Source organism: Dysidea avara, chromosome 1, assembly GCF_963678975.1.
Source record: "Dysidea avara chromosome 1, odDysAvar1.4, whole genome shotgun sequence".
In the NCBI taxonomy this organism is placed as follows: domain Eukaryota; kingdom Metazoa; phylum Porifera; class Demospongiae; order Dictyoceratida; family Dysideidae; genus Dysidea; species Dysidea avara.
Window position 1 is genome coordinate 60,471,547 of NC_089272.1, and position 24,728 is coordinate 60,496,274.

Consider the following 24,728-nt stretch of genomic DNA (forward strand, 5'->3'; position numbering starts at 1 on the left):
TAGATACGTATGTTGGTAATTAATCAAAATGGTAGCTGCACACCACAGTGTGCTAACACTTGGCTGAGTATGAGGTGGGAAGTTCACAGTGGCTGGAAAGTAACTCAGTAAGATTTGGAAGGACAAGGGGCCACTGATAGGGAAAGCCAAGGAGCTAGAAGAAAGTTGGTCAATCTCAGCTGTGTGTCAGAAGCACACATCCTCCTCCAAGAAGATGGTAAGCACTTACTAGTCAGCAGGGATTAAGAAGATGAAGGCCAACACCAGTTTTCAGAAGCAACACTACCAGATACCATCGCCAGCCTACATGACTCATAAATGTTTATATCCCTTAACCCAAGTGAGTGCAAGCTTCAATATGAGCAACAATAATGATTCTAACTTTGAGAATGTTGCACAATTCATTCTGTTCTGGTGGATGAGAGCATAGATTATCATAAGTTGTTTTGCTTGTTGTCTTATGGCAAACCTCGGCAACATACTAAGTTTATCCGAACCAAGTGCATGGGATTTTCCGTGTCCTGCTGAACAGCACTGAAGACACAGGTATGAATTCAATATACCAATGATGACAATATTAACTGGTACCTTCTGCCAGCATGGTATGAAATGAAAAGATTGTCCCTGTCATTTTCCAATTTTACTTTCAATACTACTAAACTGAACTTAAATTATTAGGAATTTGCATGTGGGTACAACTGAAGCTTTTGTGTGCACATCAAAGATTTGCTAAACAAAATGCTGCAATAAAATTGATAATTCTGAATGGTTGATAGTCTCTCCCACCAAGCAATTAAGGTGTGCCCAATTTTCATTATCAGGTAGGCCACAACAGAATACACAAGATACTTGTAAGATACAAGTTGTAAAGTTCCGAGCAATGCTCAATCCTGAGATGCACTACAATGGGCAAACAAATTAAGAAATAACTGCAGATAAAGGTAGTGAGATACGATTTACACAACAGAGACTAGCATTACACAAATCACTCTTCAAAAGGTCTCAACAGCTACAAGGTTGTTTAGTGTGGGTATTGATGTAGTAATAGAACAGATGATAATGGCCAGGATTGGCCAGTGGTCTGGTGGCAGAGTCCGCACATATAAAAGAGAGGTGGAAAATTGCAGGAGATAACTAATCGTGTATTTTAAACATCAAGACCAGCCAACAATTGACAAACCAGGAAGTACCCTATGGAAACTTATCATCTGCTAATATCAGTGGAGAGACCAACATTACAGTTAACCCATTATGCCAGTGGAGGGACCAACATAATAACAATTCATCACTTCAATTATTGTTAATTCAGCCTAAAGATGAGTTGGTTTTTTTTTGTTGTTTTTTTTGACGGCAATCTTTTCATTTGTGGTATAATGCAAAAACGACGCCAGTCTTGTACCAGAAAGTAAGCCAGCAGCAGAATTTGCTATAACACTTATATAACTAAACAACCACAGAAAAGTCCACAGATTAGCAACTACAGTACTTGGTAACCACTCCACAGGTTTCTATCTCAACTACTAACCTCATTAAGCCTCTTAGACATCACAAAAAAAATTATTCATAAGCTTTCTAATACTGCAAGTAAGACATTAACTGTGATTGAATTGTAGATGGCAAAAACTAGTGCATTAGATTTTCTTTTTTGGTACACTCCTTAACATTAATTTCAAATTGTGGGTTGGGCTGGTGGCTTCTTAGAAGTGGTGACCCAGTAACCACACAGTATGAATCAGCAAGGGACCAGGTGACTAACTCAATAACTGTGCAACAACAAAGAAAGTCATTCATGCTACTTATGAATAGAACCTGCTTAACAGGATGATGTGGCAAGGACTACTTACAAATAAATTACTGAGGCAGCAAGCTGAGGTGATAAATTGTGGGTAGCCAAGCCTCCACATCATCTAAGGGGCTCTAAATGGCATAAAAGTCTTGTGATAGTGCTGCAGAAAATTTTCCTGAGCAAAGCAGATAGAGAGAAAAAGGGGCAAAGTGTGGCTGCCAGTATCAAGATTTTTTTCTTTGAGGTCATAGTGAGCACTAATACACAACAAGAAGTCAAGCCACATGTTAATAAACCCAGGCACAGGTTTCTATTGCAGATAGAAACCTCAGACATCACAGGAAGCATTTACTTCTAAGCAAGTGTAACCCCAGTTGTCCCATAACATTGAAAGTGCAACAACATGAGCCACCTTTCTTATGATTGTGAACTGTTCATTTATAACAGTCTTAACTGAAGTACCAAGTAGATACTTGGTATGGAACAACTGTACATGAAGCCTTGATAAGAATCGCTATGAAGGAAGTGGACAAGAAAAGCCTCATACTGACTGGCTATAACACTGGTTGTGACGATAGACTAGTGTGCAGTTAGAATACTTGTAGCTACAATAGTGGCTGTTTTTTTTTTATTCATATGATTTCAATGAGCAAGATACAGCTGACTGTTTAATGCCTTCCTCTGACACTAACTTTCAGAAGCTTTCTTGGAGGAATAGTGGATCTAGCACGCCTAAAGGCTCAGTCAGTTATATAACATTACTGGGATCATGTGACAAAATAATGGATGTGGAACTCTGTATATCTCAAAAATTCACATTCATATGGTTACTATTTATAGCTCGTGCATTTTAGTAGCGAAAGAATGCATTAGAAATATCCCTTTTAACCATAAAATTCCCCTTTTTGGTAAGGAAGTTTGCATAACTTAAGTTTGTTACCACATGCAAAACCAATTGGGTGTGTCTGAAAAAACAATAACACAACATGTTCAACCACGCCCCAGGCAGTGAAAACCACATGTGAAAATGAAAATGGCTGATGGAATAGGACTGTAATTACACAAAGCTGAAGAAGCACATGTCACTGTATGTGTGAGTGCCAGTGTGTATGTTCACATGGGTAACGGTAGCATCCCAACTTTCCTGTGCGGTGAACACTAGGTAGGATGAAGATCACCCCACATTGGCCTTGCAAGCTAACGACACAGAGAGCCATACACCATACATACACCATAGAGGAGCAAGGTATTGACCCAGGTCCCCACAATTGTCTTGACTTATTCACCCTACTGGAAGGGTTTTCAGGTGAGTGGGAAGGGTTAGAGATGGTGACCTCAGCATCTCTAAAAGGGCAGGAGTATGTGTATGATGCAACATATTGAATGTCATGTTAGTATGCACATAAGCTGCGATGTGTTTTTGGACACAGGAACCAACTTAGCTTTGCTTAGCTACAGCTTCTTCATAACTCTAAACTTCAAATTCACAGCCAGCACATGCACAAGCAAGCATAGAACTACAATTGTTACATGTACATAACAAATGTACTACATTAACGTAAACCCCAACAATCACGCACATACGCACGCACGCACGCACACAACTCACCTTATCAGATTGATGGGCATGACCATATAGAAATGGTGACAGTAGGTATGCCTTGAGAGCACTGAACCTCTTACCAGCATATTTCAACCATCTACCAGCATACTCTGGTCGATCTAAACCAAACACCAAGAAACACACATACATACATACACTGAACAGGTATACTTGTGTTGCCTGCGTTATAGTACAAAGAGTAAATCCAAAGCAAAACAGTCTGAATACATTATTTTGCCTTGTATGTAAGGGAGCTTGTATTCCGCGGAATATGGAATAGCGGAAAAGCAGAATTACGGAATAAGCGAAAATCACATTCTAAATATTTTGTTAATGTTTATAGCCTCTATAACTTTTAATATACATTCCTCACCTCGTAGAGAATGCAATCACGATGGAACCGATCCTCGGGGCGATCTTTAAATAGGATATGTACAAAGATATTTACTCTAGAACAATCTAACTAAGCTAAACTACTGTTAAATACACTTCACTACACAATCGCTAGAAAACTAGAAGTTCTTTGTGCTATACTTACTCATACCAGCTGTCACACACGAGCAGCTAGCTAGCTAACTGGCCGAATAGTTTAGGACAAAACAAACCACCCCTAGGTAGCTACCCTGCATGCATGGAATAATCTGACCTTTCTTATAACTCTGTTACCATTTCCTAAAGTGTTTCAAATAAATTCGGAGGATAATACTGATTTCAGCTCCCAACATCAGAGCTCCAACCTCGGCTCTAACACTTCGTATATAAATCTAATAAATTCGGGCAATTACTCGTGTGTGACAGCTGGTATGAGTAAATATAGCACCAAAAACTTCTAGTTTTCTAGCAATTATGTAGTGAAGTGTATTTGATGGTAGTTTAGCTTAGTTAGATTGTTCTAGAGTGAATATCTTTGTACATATTCTATTTAAAGATCGCCCCGAGGATCGGTGCCATTGTGTTTGTGTTCTCTACGAGGTGAGGAATGTATATTAAAACGTTATAGAGGTTATAAACAATAACAAAATATTTAGAATGTGATTTTCGCTTATTCCGTAATTCTGCTATTCCGTGGAATACAGGCTCCCTGTATGTAATACATATTGTATGTATACAATTTCTTTTATATAAGGAATTAATTAGCAAAATACTCTGCTGCACGGCATACAGTTAGTTACCATGTATTTATGTGGTATTTGAATGTGAGTGAATATCTTATTCCACATGACTAAGAGGGTGCTATGAACTGCCTGACCACTAAATCTATCAGATATATCAAATGTCAAGTTCGACCACACTAACAGTTGCAATGATGTAGCTTCATCAGAAATGGTTTAACTGCTGCTCTACCACTAACTGATATGTTAATAAGCTAGAACTTTGGTTCAAAGATTGAAGTGGGTTTCATCATATAATGATTCCTTTTGAACTAAGATTCAGAAGCCACAATAAGTTGTTAACAGTTTCACCCACAAAAGGATAAGAAACTTTCCACATTTGTAACTTGGTTTCACTTTCAGTAACCATACATCACATACAATAACCATAGTGATAATTAAACACAATAACCAAAAAACATAGGCTGAAAAATAACGTATATGGAACACAAAAAGTTAAGCTAAGCCTTACTTTACTGTGACAAGACTGGAACCTGTTAATGTGGTGGACACCTGCACAATCCAGGCATTCAGTACAGTATTAGTATCACATTCATAAAAAACCAACGCATTATTGTTTGGTCCCAGGCTCTTTTCTTCACATTCTCCAGGCAACATTACATACTAAAGCAAGGCTTAATGTGGTCATTTACATTGATTACTTTAGCATCTCAACAAAAATTTTTTAGAATTATAACTCACTCAAAGCAGCTGCTGCAGCCGACCCTGGAATAGTCACCACGGCAACACCGTTATACTGCTGTATATCAATAGAGTCCATCCATGAGGATTGTTTGTTGCTATCTCCAGTACCATCTAACAACTCCAAGGTCTGCTTAATCTCCTGAACAGTAGCATCATCACTGATTTTCTCTTTCAATTCATCCTCCTTCTTGTCTTTCCCATTGCCACTATCATCTTCCCTTAGCTCTAATCTTTCTTCATACTAGAGAAGAGATAAAAGCATTTATCACCAGGACTACATTGAGAAATCCTACACAGTACACACACCTTCATGGCTCTTTAAAATAAAATAATCAAAATCAATATACACTGTACCAGAGATTACTATTATCCAATGACCCCATCCATGGATGATTTGTTACAAGCTGTGTGACAGTAAAAGCTTATTCATGACACTCATAAAATGGTCATGAAAATAAAGTGGTATATATCCCAAAACAGCTGCTATATTAACAAGGTGGTTTTATTAATCACTAAGTGAGGTGATACAGCAATTCAGAAGTAATGATGTACACAAGTATTGCGTAGCAGCTAGAGGCTCTTATAAAGACATAACTTGTGGGCTCATTTATTTTAAGACGCCAGTCCAGCAACGCATTATATCAATTCATCTCATTTACTATACGATACACACAATTTATGCCCATACCAAGGTGTCCAGAATCCCTAGTTTTAAAAATTTTTTCTACATTCATTAATCAGCTGTATCCACAACTTCAGACACTATATAACACTTTGAAACACAAACTAAAACACTGGCCAAAATGTTTCCAAGGTCCACAATACATAAGCATCAAACACACAGACAACTACAGTTATCAGCTGTTAATCTTGTGGCTAACAAAAAGAAGCCAGAAACAATGTGAAAACAATCCAACACACACAAAAATACTCCCCATTATGACTTCCTGGTGTCAAATGATACCTTTACTCAAATGATACCTTTACTACCTGTAGTGCATCACAAAGCATACCACAAAAAGACAACTAAAACGACGTTTCTAAATAAGGGCACAGTCGTATTTAATTAGAAAGATAAAGCATGCTACTCACGTGATTAATTAAGCACACCACATACACGCGCTCCACTTAACAGCTCACCTCAGAACTAGATACGCTGTCCAATTCTGGCAAATCATCGTCTTCACTATCGTAACTATTATCCTGTGACATTGTGATACTTTCTCCGCCTACAATGACACGTCATTGATATGGGTGGATTGAGTAACGAAATAACAACCGCGCAAGTATTTCAACAACCGTTACAACGTACCTGGCAATATCAACAAACAGTTTTAACGAGTAATATCTACTTGTTTTACGACTATTGTAACCTATAAACTACACAACATTAACAGCCGTAGCTATCACGTGATACAACTTATTATTAGTTTAGATCGCGTGAATCTTAATGACGTAAGTTGTGTACAATTTAGTAAACAACATCTCAGGAGGAGGCGGAAGATGAAGGAACTCGCATTGCTAGCTGTGATATTGTTGTCTGCCCATGCACGTAAGTGTGGCATGTTCTAACACGCATTCTTTATTTAATGCACACGATTCTTTTTTTGCAACGTGGCCGGCTGCGCGGCATCGCCACCCTGGGTAATTGTGACAATTTGTGGGTTCAATCATGGTTGGACACGTGTGTGTGTGGCCAGACTGGAGCTGTGTCGACAGCTGTTCAAGGAGTCTTAGCAAGTTTTGCTATTAGCTACACACCAAGAGGTGTGGCTCCGGAACTTTGTACTGGCGTACTTTCAACTTCCATTCTGAAACTCTCCACCTTTCAGCAGCCATGTATACTGAACTTGTGCAATGTGTAGTTTATTTATTACTCAGTGTGGTGTTGAGGGCTAGTCAGAGTTGGCAACATGTGCCAACTGCCACTAGTCAACTATCATAGGTGTAAACAGCTTACGACAACAGTTGGGGTTAGTGCCGAGAAAAATTTACAAGGTAAATAGGTTTCAACAAGGACACAAATAGTGGATTGTTCACATCAATGATTCCAACACATAGAACACAAAGTAGTTTGCTTGGTTATCATGTTATTTATACAGTGTCAACTTTACCAGTTTAGTTGGAGCATGATAGCTAGTGTATCTCATTACGTAATCTATATCACCTATAGGATTAAAGCTTACTGCAAATCTCTTTTTAAAGTGCATTAATGATTCTCCATCATCTTGACTTGCTATATAGCTGGGGGTAACACGTTACTTATAACACGTTAAGTGTAATATGATTGACAACTAGGTAATATAATGAAATATGCTATTAATGTAACTCAAATTTTACTTTAATTACAAATGTAACTAAGTTATTGCCGGTAACACCTCGAATTTTAATTAATTCTGTTACTACAGTTAGCAACCAACATATCGGCACCCATTATGTTAGCACCCATTATTGCCTACAAGATTTCAGATAGTAACAAAGATTTCAAGTTTTCTGATAAGTTACAAGGAAACCATAGATATAACAATTACACACATAATTTCTGGGAATATCCCGCAAAATCTGGAATCAGTGAAAGATTTCAAGAATTGACCTACGAGATTTAAGCTTGTTGCTGACCTCTTGCTACAAGTATGAAGTTACCAATCCACTAAGTAACATCTAGTCACAATGAAGTAACGAAGCAGTAGCAAAGCTCATCTTGATGCAATGAATGAAGTTTATATACTGACCAGAAAATACAGTTACTTTCTCGTGAATACAATTTAATGTAACATTGCCCATGAAACAACATGGTCCACGCGCGTGTGACAGTTTAAGGTAATATGTAATGTATTATAGTTACTATATTTTATGTGTAATATGTCACTGTAACTAAATAGAGGTATTAGTAATAATTAATAAGTTTGCTACTTTTAAAATGTTACTACCCCAACACTGATAACTATTATTTTAATCATATCACACAGAGACAAGCTACATGGCTCAGAAGAGTTGTACGTTTGATATTGGCACCTGTGAAGGTTGGGCACTGCAGAGCAGCAGGGGACAAATTGTTAACACATCTATTTATAATTTTACTACTCCTTATAACTACAACCATGGTGGTAAGTGACTATTGTATATTTGTGCTGAAAGGAATAAATTGGAGAACAATTTGGTTGACATGACTATATTCCATTAGCATCTTTGAGCTGTGCACACATGGATGAAGCTAGCTAACTGAACAAAGAGGCATATTCTTAATGCAAAACATTAGAAAACATATCTATAGTTCTCAAACTCCGGCCTTAACAAAGGATTCAGTGCTTATTCTATAACAAATTGAGTTGTGCAGTACATATATGTGTACATTAACATGGCACAGTACACAGTTACTATATGTAGTATCAAGAGTATATAATAAAAGCCAAGAATGTCAAACAGTGTATTAGCCCGTGATTAATGGTTGCGTAAAATAACATGGATATTTCAGTAATTGTTCATTTTATGCGAAATGGTAATTTAAAATGTATATATGGCAACAGGTCTTAGTTCACTAGTTTTCCATGTTATTCAACCAAGTCACAACAGTTATTGTGCAAGGAAAGTGTAGTAAGGACCCAAGACAACTCTAGCTCGCTAAAACAACAGTTGCACAAAGGAGCATGTTGCCATGCTTGGCAGTACCAGAACTTTAACATTAGCCATTTCCCTTTAGCACTATCACATTTTCACTTGATTTAGTGGCCGGATTGGGATAAATCCAGCAACCCTTAATGACAATATAAACGAACAATTACTGAAATATCGGTGTTACTTCAGCAATCATTAATCACCTGTAATACACCAGTTCAATACTCTTGGTTTCTATTATATACTCTTAGTAGTATACATGACTGCATAGATCTGGTTCAGATTGAAGCCATAGCTACATGCCACATCACACAAATGGTTATTTTACAAGTGTAAGATGAATTTTACAAGGTGCAGGGTAATTGAAATAAATAAAAGTTCTTAAACAAGGAGGATCATCAACTGAAGTGTTAATTTAATCCCCCTACTTTGGCCTTGCTGGTTCACTGCTACTATGGGCTACAGTATAGGAATTAAGTTGATACTTCAGGTGATGACGCTCTGAAGCACTTTTACTACAAAGATCCCTACTAATTTGTTACTGATAATGTTCTTAGTGAACTTCTATGTATACCACCACATCAAAAGGAAAGCAGATGGATCGTACAATAAAGCGCATGCCCATACTAAGTAATGTATAGCTGTTTTGCATATACACAATCCTAGACACAAACAATGAGTGAAGCTAACCTACATCTGCTTACTTCAACTGTTGGAGTGGTTAGAAAAGTACAAATGATTTTCAACACAAAGCCATGTAATGAATTGACACCTTCCACTATCAACGAAAGGAGCACAAAGATAAGTCCATGATGCATGCATTCTGTGTACTGCAATATAATATGAAAAGGCATTTGCCGGCTGAAGTGACGTCTATCAGTGAAGAAATCAAGTATGTACTAAGAAGGCATCAGGTAGGCAGTTAGTCAGCCATAAGAAAATTTCACTTTGTAAAAAAAATTTGAACGAATTATTAGAAGCACTTTGGGTCTCACTAAGTAATGGTTAGAGATCTACCACAAGGTTCTTCATGATTTTAAAAACCTGAGGTAAAGCTGAGGTTGTGCTTATTCATACTCACTTTCCTGGGATTTTGGTATGCGTACATCTACTCCATTCAGAAACTAAATGCATGCTTTAGCTGTATCACATTAGAGTATCCATATGCCACATAGTACCATTAAAACCCAGGCTGGTACTTCACAGATCAGCATTAATGTAACCATCATAGCTACAGTATAACGTTACATCTCATTAAAAAACTGCTTCTTTGTAGCTACATACCACATTTCACATACTTAAGGCATACAGGTGTACTTTTTGTGTAATAATTTCTGATGTACATACTTCATATTTGTAGGATATTTCCTCTACTATCAAGCATCATCCGATAGAGAGGAAGTGTTTCTTTCTGTTCCAACATACTACCGACTGTGTGAAATTTCCATGGCCTACACATTAAACATGACTGCACTGATGATATTTCCTCAGCAAGATGTGGAAATATACACACTTACTACTACAACAAATGAATCATTGATACAATGGAATTATGTAACTATACCAGTTCCTAATCGGACGCTGACATTGCCTGATGGATTTCGTAATAACCCATTGTGGTTTAGGGGGTATATTGCTGAAGATTTTGAGTTTGCTGGTGAAAGTGTTCCACAATCCAGTTCATTTGCTGATGATGAATTCTACATTGGTATTGATAATGTAACGTTGACTTACTGTCTGCCCTGTAACTTTGATATGCTTCAAGAAGAAGGTATATTAACAAAAAATATATTGATAACCATTACACTATGCTCTAACATATCAATGCAGTCACTTTCATACATGGTATGTGTATTTTTTATCCTACAGGTAATCTAGTATTGATGTTTTCACCAAGCATAGCTACTATACGGCTGATACCACTTGGAAATATTGCCATCAACATTCAGGTATCTCATGTTTCAAATCACATATAGAAATTTGTGGTAACATTAAAAGTATTCTAAAAGATGTACCACTGATAATGAACTGATGTGTTTACTTTCATGTAGTCACCTCAGACAGCTGTGTCTACATGTAAAAGGAAACAATACTGCAGACATACATATAGCTATACCCATTTAATGCTGCTGACCATACAAATTAAACTGTGTATAGTATTCATGTATGTGTACGTATGTGTGTAAGCACGTATTTAATGTCTTACATGTATATGTATGTATGTGTGTGTTATTTACATCAGTGCAATTTCACAGGCATCTTCACCTATCTGTACTACTGAGAGATTTGTGATTTCTGTGCACCAGAGTATGTTCGTTAATTGTAAAGCTAAATTACTTAGCTACATATGTAAATATACAGTCAATATGTGTATAACAATTGATAATGATATTAATGGATTAGATTTTGATCAGTGAATATATCACCAAAAGTTTACAACAGGTGTATCTTAACCTTAGCCTAAAACATCACATAATATTATACACAGGGACATAAATTATTGCAATTTGTTTCCAATGCAATGAGTGTGTGATGTATAAAAAGACATAGAATGTCACAGTAGAGTGATGTGATAATTTGTGTTTGTTGTTCATTGCAGTGTCCCCACAGTTGCGTTCTTCTGCTATGGTGACCTTGTACCAGTCTACAGCCAGTACTGCTCAACTTTCAATTAGGTTTACTAACTATAACAGCTTTACAGGAGGAGCTCAGAATTTCACAATTGATGTATGTACATATGTAATACAGATATGGTACCACTCAAATCTTGCAAGAGTGTAAACAATTAGTGGTGCTTACACCACTTTAATTAGCAAGTTTTTTAAATCATTTTCACTCTCGCAAGATGATGTTGCAGTTAAGTGATACGTACTGTCCATGTGTGGGTATAAATATATACGTATGTGATTATACAACATGGTGTAACTATACTGTACTTTGTATGGTAAATTTGACATAGTCCACACACACACATATGCACGCACACACACACACACACACACACACACACACACACACACACACACACACACACACACACACACACACACACACACACACACACACACACACACACACACACACACACACACACACACACACACACCACCACCACCACCACCATACCACATCTCACATCTCACATCTCACATGCACACAAACAAGTAACACACATTTGTGTAATACAAACACATAAATGTAAATTATATTGTGCTCATGTATAGGTATCAGCTTACATAGAACGGTCAAATTATTTCAATTATGGTCCACCACCAACGATAATCAATACTATCACAATAATGCAACCTGGTCTGATCTCAACCACACTACCACCTCCTCCAATCTACTATGTCCCAATGGAGCCCATCAACTATCAAGTGCAGGTATGTTGTACAGTGGTGTATGTTAGGCCTGAGCCTATTATGCTTTTGGAATTGCCTATTATGCTTTTGAGCAATGCTCCAAAATTTCCCCTATTATGCTTTAATTATTCCCAGTTGTGTCCCATTATGCTCCACATACGCTCATATAAAATTGTGTCTTGACTGGTCTGTATGTACGTACGCTCCCATGCAATTCTACGTATACCTGTGAAAACATTGAACTGACTTTTTGAAAATGCTTCTAACCTGCCTAGGCCAGCCACCTTTGGGCCATTTGTTTAGGCCTTAATGTGAAGGTTAGACAGATGGATTAGTGTTTTATATTCTCCACTTGGAGAGAATTTTCCAGTTGGCCTTTATCATACAGTATGGTAGTACTGTATATTAGGTTTGGGTTTTCTGGCCAAAAGTATCACCTAAAACCAGCCTCACAATACCTTCCTGGTGCCTTGGTAGTATTGGCTAGATGTAACCAAGCCTAATTGTGCCCTTCAGTATGACCTGAAACACTTCCAAAATTGCTACGATATTAAAATAATAAAAATAAAAATAATAACAATTTTGTAGAATTTTCTGCTGACTGACTGACTGATGCCTTCAGACACAAGCGTAACTCGATAACGGCTAAGGCTACTGGCTTGATTCTTTGATGTTGCTTCATCCAGAGACGTGTCTTTTGGCATACCACAGTACATACAATACATGCATCAGAAACATAATTATCTAAGGTACCTTTGTTCTCCGTTTCGTTTTGCCGACAGTTCAAGGTATCAAATCACAGTAGCTAGCGTGATAGCTTCCCTACAGGAATTGTCCATATTTTCCATGGTGACTGCTTCTCCTACTGTTCTTCGTTTGTAATGCTGTGAAATGGGCTGAATGTATCTTAAAACGAAGCTTAATGGCCACTTACAAGTCAGTAATTGATACTTGAGTGTGGCACGTGGATTGTCCGTATTTTTCATGCCCTTCTCCTGTTGTTTTTCATTTGTAGTGCTGTGTAAGGGTTGAATATAGCTGAAAGTGAAGTGTAATGGCCATTCACTTTTGAGTCAGCATTTGATAGTTAGGGCACGTGTTCAGATGAAAACATTAACTATGGCGCTCTAATTTCTTTTAATGCAGAATGCACAGGTTCACCAGTCATAGTAATGTTACAAAAAAGTTAACAAATAAAAATGTAGAAATTTTAAGCTTGATATACGTAGGAATCGTAGAAAAAAAAGTAGGGAAACAAGGGAGGTCGCCAACACCTGCAGATATACTTAGTGGACATTTAATAGAGCTTAATTTTCCTTATACTTGTAGAAAGTTGGCCTTCATAAACAAGTGGCCAAATTTCACTGGAGTGAGTTTTTTTATGATAATCAGAATTCTCAAAAAAAAACTGATCTGTTTTAAGTTGCTGTAAGTTTTTAGCTATATAATTACGTATAGCTATGTACTGTATCTGTTACTACAAGTTTTGATGTACTGATGTATGCATTGTAGGCCACTTCAATCTTATCACCGAGCACTCGATTGAAGTATGAGTACGAAGGAAGTAAGTACTTGCTACTAACACTGTTTGATTATATCTGTGCAAATGACACATTTACCAATTTGCATTGATCCTTGTCTTTACATTAAATAAATACATATGCATGCAATGATCATGAGTATTTTCACCCTGTATGCAAAATTTAAGTGGCTTTATAATACAGTTACAGTGTAAAGGTTAAGTTTGCTTTTACATTCCTTGTTGTCGTAGACCTAGCTAGTCACATATTAAGTTTGGTAGCCTTATACTGTATCATCTGTATTACTGTGTATCACGTATATCCCCTTGAAATTTATTGTTATTTACAGGTAACCCTTCTCTGCTCAGTGCGATCCTTTCCATTAATCTAATGAATGGATTGATTTATGGTGTAGTGTTTACTGATGATCTTCCATTCCTAGACCAGAATTCATATTATAATGTGGGTACCTCCATATATACTTTTAGTACAATATCAAAACAAGCATATGTTGTGCATGACAAGCAGTTATCACAAGATGCTGGTTGAATCCTGTATATACATTTTATGTACTTATCAGCTGTAGAGGCTGTGATATAGGTTTGCTTTCAGTTTATCACATTCAGTACAAGGGATTTTATTATCAGCTAGAGCTTGCTATGAGTAAACTACATAGCCATGTGAATATTTTCTGTATAAAGCTGTGAGTGACATGCCACCATTGTAGACTCAGTTTCAGGCTGATGAATAGAGGACTTAAAAAGTTATGAATTGTCAAACTGTATGGAAAAAAGGCTGTTAGACTTGTTTTCGCAAAAATAATTGCATACGTTTATAGTGTTGTATGCTCACACAAACACTACTGCAAGTCGTTTTGAATACTCTATTATAATCCACAACAGGTAACCGTCACTGACACTCCCAATGATAAGTACATCTTGATAACAATACCAGTAATGCTTGGTGAGATTGCCCCAATCTTTGAAGATGCAATAGATGGTAACATCACCATCACGGTGCCTGAGAACACTCCAATACAATCAACTATTTCAACCATCCGAGTTAATGATCTCAACAATGGTAACTAGCTTAATGTGTGACAGTCAGGAAAACACTGTCATTATTCCACAGATACTATTTCAATTTATTTTGGAAATTTTACATCTGGGCCATCGATATTTAGCATTGATAGTGACAGTTTAATTCTTGATTCTCCGTTGGATTATGAGACACGCACCACTTACATATTCAATCTTGAAGCAACAGAATTATCATCTAACCCCATCAGGGAGGCACAGACATCCACTGCTACTATCACAGTACAAGTTACACCAGTAAATGAATATGCACCTATGATAACTCCTATTGAAAGGTATACATGTATTGTTGTAGCTGAAATATGTAGATCCTTAAGAAATTTTAGATGTGCATATCTGTTACTGTTTAAGTATTATCAGGTTGGCATTTGAACATAATATGTACTATTGTGTAGTAGCTACCACTAAGGTAACCAAAGAAGCTATTTGGTTAGAAAAAGATACCGAGTATATAATATTGCACCAATCAAATTACTCTAATAAAGCAGCCACACTGTATACTTTAATATGGCTTTCACTCCACACTTGTGCAAATACTTCTGGATACGATTTTGGTCATAATACTATCCAGCCTTGTAACAGACTGCATGACGATACCTCTTTCCTTATTCAATTCTTGTTATCTTACTATTAGGCCAGTATCATTGGTGGCTCCAGAGACAAGTGTGGGTAGTCTAGTGTTACAAGTGGAAGCCACTGATGGAGACAGTGAAAATGATGGCACTCTAAACTATTTTATTACATCAGTCACACAAAATGGCACTGCTCTATTCCAACATCCCTTTACCATCAATATCACAACAGGAGCAATTACCACAACTCAGTTACTAAGGGAGGGATTGTATAGTTACACTATTAGAGTACTGGTCACTGATATGAGCAGTAATCCTATGACATCCTCAGCAGATTTTGTGATTAATGTAATAGGTAAGTAATGCTGTAACTTTATTGGGAACCCTATACTGTACTATACCATGATACTGTATGATAGGCACTGTATTAGGCACTAATCTTTGGTATTTTTAGTCACACACTTTACCACACAGTTTGTCTATTCATATACAGTAACAATAGAAAGCTGCATACGTATGTAAATTTGTTTCAATATATGTGATTACCCTGTCAGGACACCAAAGGAATGTCTCGTGTGATTTCTCAGTCAACAGCTGCAATTGGGAAACTGAATTTCATGTTGTCAATACACCCTCATCATCTTCACTGGTAGACTATAGCACAGGCTCGACCTCTTCAGGTGACTTTGATGACTTATTGCAATAATTATACATGTGTGTTACTCTGTATATAGGTGGATATATCTATGTTAGAGGAAACCAGATTACTGGAGGAACCAAAATATTTCTTGTTCTTAGAAATATCTTCACATCAGTGATCAATGATGTTTTCTTTGTTTATCAAATTAGTGGGACAGCTACCTTAGAATTGCGGGCTTTATCTGTACAGACTATCTGGTCTAGTGCTATTAATGCAGGGACTCCTACAGGAATAGGAAATTGGCGGATATTGAGACTGTATGCAGATTCCTTTCCAACTGATTCAATCTTAACTTTGGAATTAATTGTAACTGGCTCGTCCATCAATTATGTTGCTGTAGATGATATAAATATTCAAGTACAATCAGAATGCAATTACAATGCTCTATATAATCCGGGTATGGTTGCCATTGCTTTGTATTGTCTCATTTAGTCTCCTCACACTGTAGCTAACTTCAACTTTGATCTGCCAGACTCTGTCTTGATACCACTGAACGACCCATATCTTATCCAAGTCAGAGTACGTACATATATATTAGTAGCATGTGTGTATGTTACATACCTACGTATATGTAAGCATGCATGTGTAGGTAACAAGAATATTATTTCTAGTGAATGAAACATAATGTGTTTTCAAAATCCCCAAATGTGTTGTTTGTGTATAAAGTAACCGGAGACACCAGTCCGTAATCCAAGGCAACTGACTGTAAAATACTTTGTAGTAAAAGGTTAATATTATCTACAGATCAATCAACAAAATTCATAAAAGGAAAACCATTAATTGTTATGGTTTTGTAATATGTCATTTCTATCTAAAGTTTGCCAAAAAGCTAGATAGTTTGTACAGTTTGTCATTGTACAGTGTGTATTAATTCTTTATTCCCTTGCAGTTAACTCTGAATGCATGTACTAATGCAGGCATCACTTATAGAACCACAAGTAAGTTAGTATTAATATACCTCTTCACTGATAGCATCTAATATTATTTTCCCATAGCACTTCCCAATTACATAGAGCCATATGTCTCATACGACCCTGCTACACAATCCATACAAGTTCAAGCTCTTAATAATATGCTTGCCAGCAATGGGACTACTGGAGTGATTATGGTGTGTTAACAATAGTAAATAGCTCAACAGAGCTATCATACACGTTATGCACAATTGTCACATTTTGCATTTACTGTTGGTTTCAATTCTGTTTAAACACTTTCTCTGTGCCACAAATCCTTCCATGATGGATTTTAAAATAATATGAAGCTTTACATGTTCACAACCATTCACAAGAAGTCATTCACACTACAACAACAGAGATTGCTGAAGAAAGTTTTGTGCTTTGTTAGCACAAAAATTACAACATGGACAGAATGTTCAAACAGAAATGAAATTAACAGTACATACTATATGTATCAAATTAAACTTGCTACTAGAGAGTGTATGTGACCGGATTTCATATAACCCGGCTCCACACACAAAATCAAACTTACATTTTTACCAGAAATAGATTACTGGTCTAATACACTATCATATTCCACTCTGTATTTCCTTCAGAACTGGCAAGTCTGGTTTCTGTAGCAGCCTTCTTCTGACTCAGTCAAAGCCATGAGTGGAAGATTGGTGCCATTCAATGGCTATGGCTTTGTTGTAATGGTGTGTAGTGAGCTGGGATTTCACAGAGAGCTCACCAATATTGTTCTCAATCAATTTGGAGAGATTTGAGTGCACGGGATGTCATGGAGGGCCCAAACTTGGCCTCTGGATTCCATTCATTTTATTCTCTAGTTTATGCTCCTATATTAAGGCCACCCACCGCCCCTATTACTACCACATGTGATATTATTACCCACTCGGAAAAAGCTTCCCAAAACATGGCTATCGGAAACTTATACACCCACACAGTGATAGATAGTAAATAGATGAATAATTGGTTCAAATTTTGTTTGCACAGCTGAGGCACTGGGAAGTTACTACACGATGATTACCCATATCTCCTAACGAAGCTTTGTGCATCAAAGCTGGGTTTTGTCTAATCCAATCACATATATACATAGTATACCATCATTATGTCAGATTTATAGTGTAATTTAGAGGATCTAGATATTTACTCAAAGTTATCTGTTATACATGTTAGCCCTATATATTAATATGTGACCATTTGAGTAAAAACCTGACTTGTTCGCACAAGCATGCATTTTGAGAAAAAAATTTAAAATAAATGAATTCGTATAATTATGCATGCTACAGTACAAAGAAAAATACGTAAGTTTTTATTGGGCCAATACTCAGAGAACAAAGACTCAAATCAATTACCATCTTATTTGCCTGCTCATGGTGAGTTCGAAAATCTTTTGCTTTGTTTCTGTAGCCCCAACAGTATGCATGTCACATGAGTTTGTTTACGATTTGGTAAATGGTGTAAACACAATCATCATCGTTTCTTCAACCTACCTTCATACCCATAGGCATAAGTGGCTACATGGCTTTGCTACTCCATAGTGAACATCTTAAAGCCCAATACAAATGTCGTAGACTAACGCTAATGGAAGTTATGGCTGCAATCGTAAGTGCCTGTAGTTTATTTTCACTATAGTTGCTGTACAAATCAATTTTCTTGCTCTTCCTACTATCTAGCTCTATAATTCCTAAACTACTCACCACAAAAAGTTGAAATTTTGGTGATACATTCCTTGGATACTGTAGATAATGCTGAGAAAATGAAATATGGAAGTTATACAAACCAAGTCGGTTTTTCTGCTGTGATGGTCACATATATAACTACAATGTCACTAACTACTGTTAAATTCCCCCAGATCAGTGCAGCAATAATGGCATCAGATCTATTTGATGGTACCAGGACTATCACATATAATGACTCAGTCAATTTCATGGTTGTCTCACTACAACAGTGTGTGCCAACTGATGAGTGTGGCTTCACTGACAACACTTGTGGGTGGCAGATCGCAGGGGCCATAGCAACTGTGACTAGTGCCTCTGCCATCCAGATTACTGACAGGAACAGTGGTAAGTACTACCACGATTATTGTTGTTTTATTAGTTGATACCTGAAAAGTATCTGAAAGGGACAGGTAACAGATAAGTCATTTACAGATACAATGCTTAGGGTTATTATACCTATGGTATTCATTTGTGAAACATTTAAATTGCAATTTTCGTGGTTTATATTTTTGTAGGCTTTAATATGACATACAGTGTATTATGATTACCATCAAACATGTGATGGTTAATATGTCCTCGGTGTTAATCGAGTACATGCGTGTACATGCAAAGCCTCATCAGCTAAGACACAGCATCACCATCCTTAAATTTCACGCATACACTCAGGTTTATGAATCACTATATGTACTCCTGGGACAAACTAAAGGAATTCAAAATTCCATAGCCCACTGTATGAGATAGCACATATACTTTCCAAATAATGCCAGATCCCTTTTATCAAAGTTAAGTGCGTGCCTGTGGCAATATAAAGATTTTTACTGCTCCAATAACATTTGATTGTTGCAGCAGCTACTAACATTGCAACATATACAAAACTGTATATTACATAATTTCTGTGATGTGCAGGTCAACTAGTTTCAGCAGATTATTCTTCAATACAAGAAAAGACATTACTAATGTCCAAGACCATCAATGGTAGTTACTGTCGTATCAGCTTCTACTATTATGCAACTAGTGGAATCACATTGAGTGTCAGCACTCCAGGTGATCGTGGGGAGCTCTGGATCTCCTCTGAATCTGGCTTGTCACCAGAACAATGGAATGAAGTCAGCATCCATGTCACGTACAGCATCTCTGATCCCAGGGTGGACTTTGCTTTGAGTTTAAGAGTGGATGGTACAGGTCTGGTAGCAATTGATGATGTCAGTTTACACCCATGTATTGACTGTCAAACAGGTAAGAACTACATTGTTTATGATTTCATTCTTAAAGAATAACAAATTGTTACAAAAGTTCAAATGCATACATTTTCAATGTAATTGTGCAGTCCACTCATGCTATGGTGTGATCATTACCAGCTATACATTAGAAAGTGATAAGCTGTTCTTTGCATTGCAACAAAGCATCCCATCCATTCACTAATGATGGGATATTCCTTATCAAAATATATAGTCCTGCACTGTGTTTTACACTATGGATACATGTATAAATGTTGCTTGCAATAAATAGACTTCTTATAAAGTACAATGTGCTGTTTTAAATATCTATAATGAAAAAAATGTGGTCAACTTGTAATGTGACAAAATGGCTATAGATATTGTGGGGGCTTCAGAGACTTTGGCCCATGGCATTGGAAATGTATATTGTTTGTAGCATGGAACTAGGTGATAATAAAGGTAAGAAGTAGTAAATATATACTGTAATTGTGATGATGCAAAAATGGGTCACAATTCTTAAATGCGTACACAAATATGTGCATTTGTATTGCATATGTTTCACCTTCGCCTTTTTGGTATCATAGAGAAATGTTACCTTTCCCAACTTCCCTCTGTACAAAGCTCCAATGGCCCATTTTTTTGACATCAACAAATTGTCAAAAACACCATTGCGGTCATCCATACTAGGTCATGATTATTGGGAACTTTCACTGATTTTCATTGTTTGGAACCATTCTGTAATAATAATGCACATACTCACGTATGTACATACATTAATTTGCAGGTTGCAGAAATCTGATGTGCCCCATGGGAGAATTCTACACTTTGTTTAATGGATGTCAACCGTGTCTAGCAGGATATTAGTAAGTACTATCTGATATAATACTCTAAAGCCTGGCTATAATTATGTAATATCAAAGGATTATATAAGGAAGAATTTATTATGAGTATACTTTCTCAAGGTTTAGATTAAAATAAATATATCTTTGTATACAGTTGTCCAGGAGGCACAGCATCAGCTATTCCATGTGCAGCTGGGACCTTCAATGATGCTGAGCGGTCTGTATCCAGCTCTGACTGCAGAGTAAGGCCAGAACCATCATATACATAATGTACTACTGAATGTCTTTTTTATTATAGCCTTGCCCAGATGGTTCATTTAGTACTACTGGATCAGCATATTGCAGTTTCAATACATCTGTTACATGTGCCCTTGGTTCCTATCCCACAATGAGTGGCGGAATAACTACCTGTGTACCTTGCTCACAAGGCAGTGCTTGTCCTAATGGAGGCATCACATGGGAATGTCCTGAAGGATTCTACACACCACAGTCTGGAGCTGTTAATTGTACAATATGTCCTGTTGGATACAGATGTCCTACTACAACTGATGAGCCTATAAAATGTGATGATGATAAGTACTCCTTTATGGGGGAGATCAGCTGCCGTGATTGTCCACAAGGATTTATGTAAGTGTTGACAGGTCATTCTCAACTGACATTATCATATTGGATACTCTACTTACAGGTGTGGTGGTAATATAAGTTTTCCTCAGCCAATAATCACCCAACCCACAACATGTAGCAATGGTAAGAAATTATAGTTAAAAGGTTGACATACACCATATACAGCAATTCTCCTACATAATGATTACTTACATTTGTGCCTGGACTTGTATTGCAAGTCCATAATCCATAAGACGTCTGCACTATCCATGGGATATGCTTACCATCCAACTTGATCTACCCTTCTGTTTCCTGCAATGTATTATTGTATGTCTGGGGAATGTGTGGGATATTGTGTTACTACAATGTACAACTCGTTATTAAGAAGTCATGTGGTAAGATTTAATTGGGATGCTTCACTGATCATCAAATGTTTGTGGATAGTGCATTCAACAATCATGCTACTCTGTATGTAGTCTCACAGTTACTTGAACACAGTATGCACAAAATTATGGTCAAAACAGACCATTTTAATTACAATGTATATACAAAATTATATATTCACAGTCTGTGAATACAAGTACATCAGAACTAACACAAACCAAACAGTGAAAAACATAATCAGGATACTGATTGTCCCAATTACGCATATACTTTTAGTGAATGTATAACTCAAATTGGTCAATCAAAACAGACCTTGCAAGGGAAAATAAAGTCGAGCTTCTATATCACTTGTAGTTGTTCCATTCAACTCACGATAAAACCATGGTTGGGTAGGGGTATCACAACAGTTACTAGTGATGCAACCAGATCTGTCCCACAATGGGTCATTGAAGCAATAGGCAGAAAAATCTTCAACATCAACAGCTCCTGGTTCACAGTAATAGTTAGTTCTGACAAAGGAAGGAGATGCATACCCTCCACCAACAGCACATGGACAGTTATAAGCATTATTTGTACGATTATCAAATGCACAACATATATAGGTCCAAATGTTTTGGCGTGGACTACCATAAGTGATTAGTCCATCAGCACAGGAGCCATCAATTGTTTGACCATGCTAGTAAGTACCAAGAATGCCCTTCATTCTGATATCCTACCACACACCCTCTGGTAACTTGCTCCATTAGTAGAGAAGTTGGCAGAAGAGCAAGCGTTGCCATCATCACTATTGATATGACAGAAACTAACACTAGAGTAAGTTTCTTTACGCCATCCCCTAGGACAGTCATCTCCTGCACTGATATCAGTGTTGATTATCCTTCTCAATCCTCCTCCCACACCAGCACATGTGGAGATAAACTCTCTAGCAGCAATTCCTGTCATGCAATAATTATGTCCACTGAGTGTCTTTACTACGATAGTAACCTGGCTTGTCACAGATTTCAGCAATACCATTGTGAATGTCCTCACAAGATGATCCATCCCTCAATATACCCTGGTGGGACCATCAGTGATCCAGTAATATCCTAGTATATCACGGCTTTCAGTATTCTTATTGTAGATGTCTTCACAAGATTCTCCAGGGTAGAAAGGTGATTTAAAACGATACTTGTTGCACTGGTCAGTAGCCATAACTTGTTCCTTAGTGAGAAGCATTGTTACAATGTAATAAGCTGCCAGCATTGTTAGAGGTTAAAGCGAAACCTTGAAGGCTTCTATAAACATTCTAATGCAGTAATTGCATTTTTTATAATTGCCACCCAGTTCCATTTTCCTGTTCCATTCCACCCACAATAATGGCATCCACACCCACCAGTGGTCATAGGTAGTGGGTTGTTATATCAATAGTAGTTTATAAAATATGTATTGATGTGGTGTTCAAGGAAATGATTATGCAACACATACACAACTAAAGAAATCCCCAAATATTACTAATCCAGACAACAATTTGTATATTTTTGCCTACACCAGTACAGTCAGTATTATACCTTTGAGACCTATTTCCCATGCAAAGTGCTTGATCATGTGCAGTAGAATATTGCTTAGCCACTTGTTTACTTATGCAGCCTGTAGTTCTTTCTGAGGCGCAACAGTCACTCTGTGTATCCAAATTCAGACATTCATATGAAATTTGTCTCATGCATGTAACCGAGATGCAGGCATTTATAGTGTATTAGAATGGCTACACATATAAACTCTTCAACTACATAGGCAAATACTATCTATGGTGTATATACATGATACATGTGTCATTTAGATACATTGTATTTACCATTATAACACACCTTTATGTTTACAGATGACAAGACCACATTATTCATCATCATAATTGTTGTCATCATCTGTGTTGCACTGTTTATCATGTGTGTCATGCTCTCTGTGATTGTTAGGCTACGTAGAAAGTTGGGTAAGTAATTTTCTACTCATTCAATACTGTGTCACACCATACTATTGTGTCTACAGCACGTTTAAGAAAAGTTTTGGCAGCAGAAAATAACAAGACAGCGTTTGCCTCAAGAACTGGCAACATCACAATGAACACGGCTTATCAACCATTCAACAAAGATCAACGTTTTGATAAAGACCAAGTGTTAGTCAATGTAAGTGTACCATCATAAATAGGATACATGGACGGTGGTGGGATGGGGAGCTGAGGCCCCCTTGCTCTTAGCCCCCCCTCAAGAATGATATCATGCCAAAATTATCCTTCTTGGAGTGGGGCTGAAAACCGTGATAAAGATCGATATACTCTAATAGAACACTCAAATACCCTAATAGAGCAGTCAAGGCCTTCATAAAAACATGTTCCTTAAAAAAAAACAATAAAGAAAGTTGCGTATGGTGAGAATTGAACCAGGTACCTCTTACTTTACGAGTTGGTGTATTACCACTGTATCAAATGTTTCCAGGTAGCTATAGGCTGTTTTGTACTGCTTAATGCTATATGTTAATTAACCCTGTAGTCAACAGCTAAAAGCTTTGCCAAAAAAATTTTAAACTATAGTTTTGACTAAAAGTTGGTGTTTTAGTTAAAATGCTTTAAATTGTTCCTATAAAATTGCTATACGTAAATTAATTTTGGTGAAATTTAAGACACTGTGAAAAGCTAAAATGGCTACACCTTCTGGGGGCAGGACCGCCCACCGGGGGCGGGGCAACTGGGGAATTTTTCCCTGGGCCCAGCCTGAAAGAGGCCTCCATGAAGGGCCCCTTGAATACCTGTTTAAAAGATCGATTTACTCTAATAGAGCAGTCAGATCTAAATACTCTAATAGAGCAGTCACAGTATTCTTCAGAGGAGCAGTGTAGCAAGCTTATAGATAGATAGGGAGATATGG

At 37.2% G+C, this 24,728-nt stretch overlaps 2 protein-coding genes across 3 annotated transcripts in view; one reads left to right on the forward strand and one right to left on the reverse strand.

The window, feature by feature from the left end:
* LOC136239163 (E3 ubiquitin-protein ligase TTC3-like) overlaps positions 1-6,680 on the reverse strand; it is a 50,482-nt gene extending 43,802 nt beyond the window's left edge. Inside the window, exons 1-4 of the mRNA XM_066029899.1 lie at positions 6,558-6,680; positions 6,386-6,474; positions 5,243-5,486; positions 3,396-3,508 (exon numbers count right to left, since the gene is read on the reverse strand). Of these exons, the coding sequence (XP_065885971.1) occupies positions 3,396-3,508; positions 5,243-5,486; positions 6,386-6,457 (429 nt within the window). The 5' untranslated portion in view covers positions 6,458-6,474; positions 6,558-6,680. The remainder of the gene's footprint in view (positions 1-3,395; positions 3,509-5,242; positions 5,487-6,385; positions 6,475-6,557) is intronic.
* LOC136239173 (uncharacterized) overlaps positions 6,663-24,728 on the forward strand; it is a 34,262-nt gene continuing 16,196 nt past the window's right edge. For both annotated transcript variants that reach the window (XM_066029907.1, XM_066029914.1), the window contains exons 1-25: positions 6,663-6,797; positions 8,215-8,352; positions 10,221-10,631; positions 10,730-10,809; positions 11,116-11,167; positions 11,460-11,587; positions 12,085-12,243; positions 13,735-13,786; positions 14,092-14,204; positions 14,645-14,822; positions 14,874-15,114; positions 15,474-15,766; positions 15,966-16,091; positions 16,146-16,508; positions 16,560-16,630; positions 17,001-17,049; positions 17,107-17,219; positions 18,920-19,130; positions 19,692-20,021; positions 20,787-20,865; positions 20,999-21,086; positions 21,143-21,471; positions 21,530-21,591; positions 23,690-23,797; positions 23,854-23,990. In XM_066029907.1, coding sequence (XP_065885979.1) covers positions 6,749-6,797; positions 8,215-8,352; positions 10,221-10,631; positions 10,730-10,809; positions 11,116-11,167; positions 11,460-11,587; positions 12,085-12,243; positions 13,735-13,786; positions 14,092-14,204; positions 14,645-14,822; positions 14,874-15,114; positions 15,474-15,766; positions 15,966-16,091; positions 16,146-16,508; positions 16,560-16,630; positions 17,001-17,049; positions 17,107-17,219; positions 18,920-19,130; positions 19,692-20,021; positions 20,787-20,865; positions 20,999-21,086; positions 21,143-21,471; positions 21,530-21,591; positions 23,690-23,797; positions 23,854-23,990 — 3,960 coding nt within the window. In that variant the 5' untranslated portion in view covers positions 6,663-6,748. The remainder of the gene's footprint in view (positions 6,798-8,214; positions 8,353-10,220; positions 10,632-10,729; positions 10,810-11,115; positions 11,168-11,459; positions 11,588-12,084; positions 12,244-13,734; positions 13,787-14,091; positions 14,205-14,644; positions 14,823-14,873; positions 15,115-15,473; positions 15,767-15,965; positions 16,092-16,145; positions 16,509-16,559; positions 16,631-17,000; positions 17,050-17,106; positions 17,220-18,919; positions 19,131-19,691; positions 20,022-20,786; positions 20,866-20,998; positions 21,087-21,142; positions 21,472-21,529; positions 21,592-23,689; positions 23,798-23,853; positions 23,991-24,728) is intronic.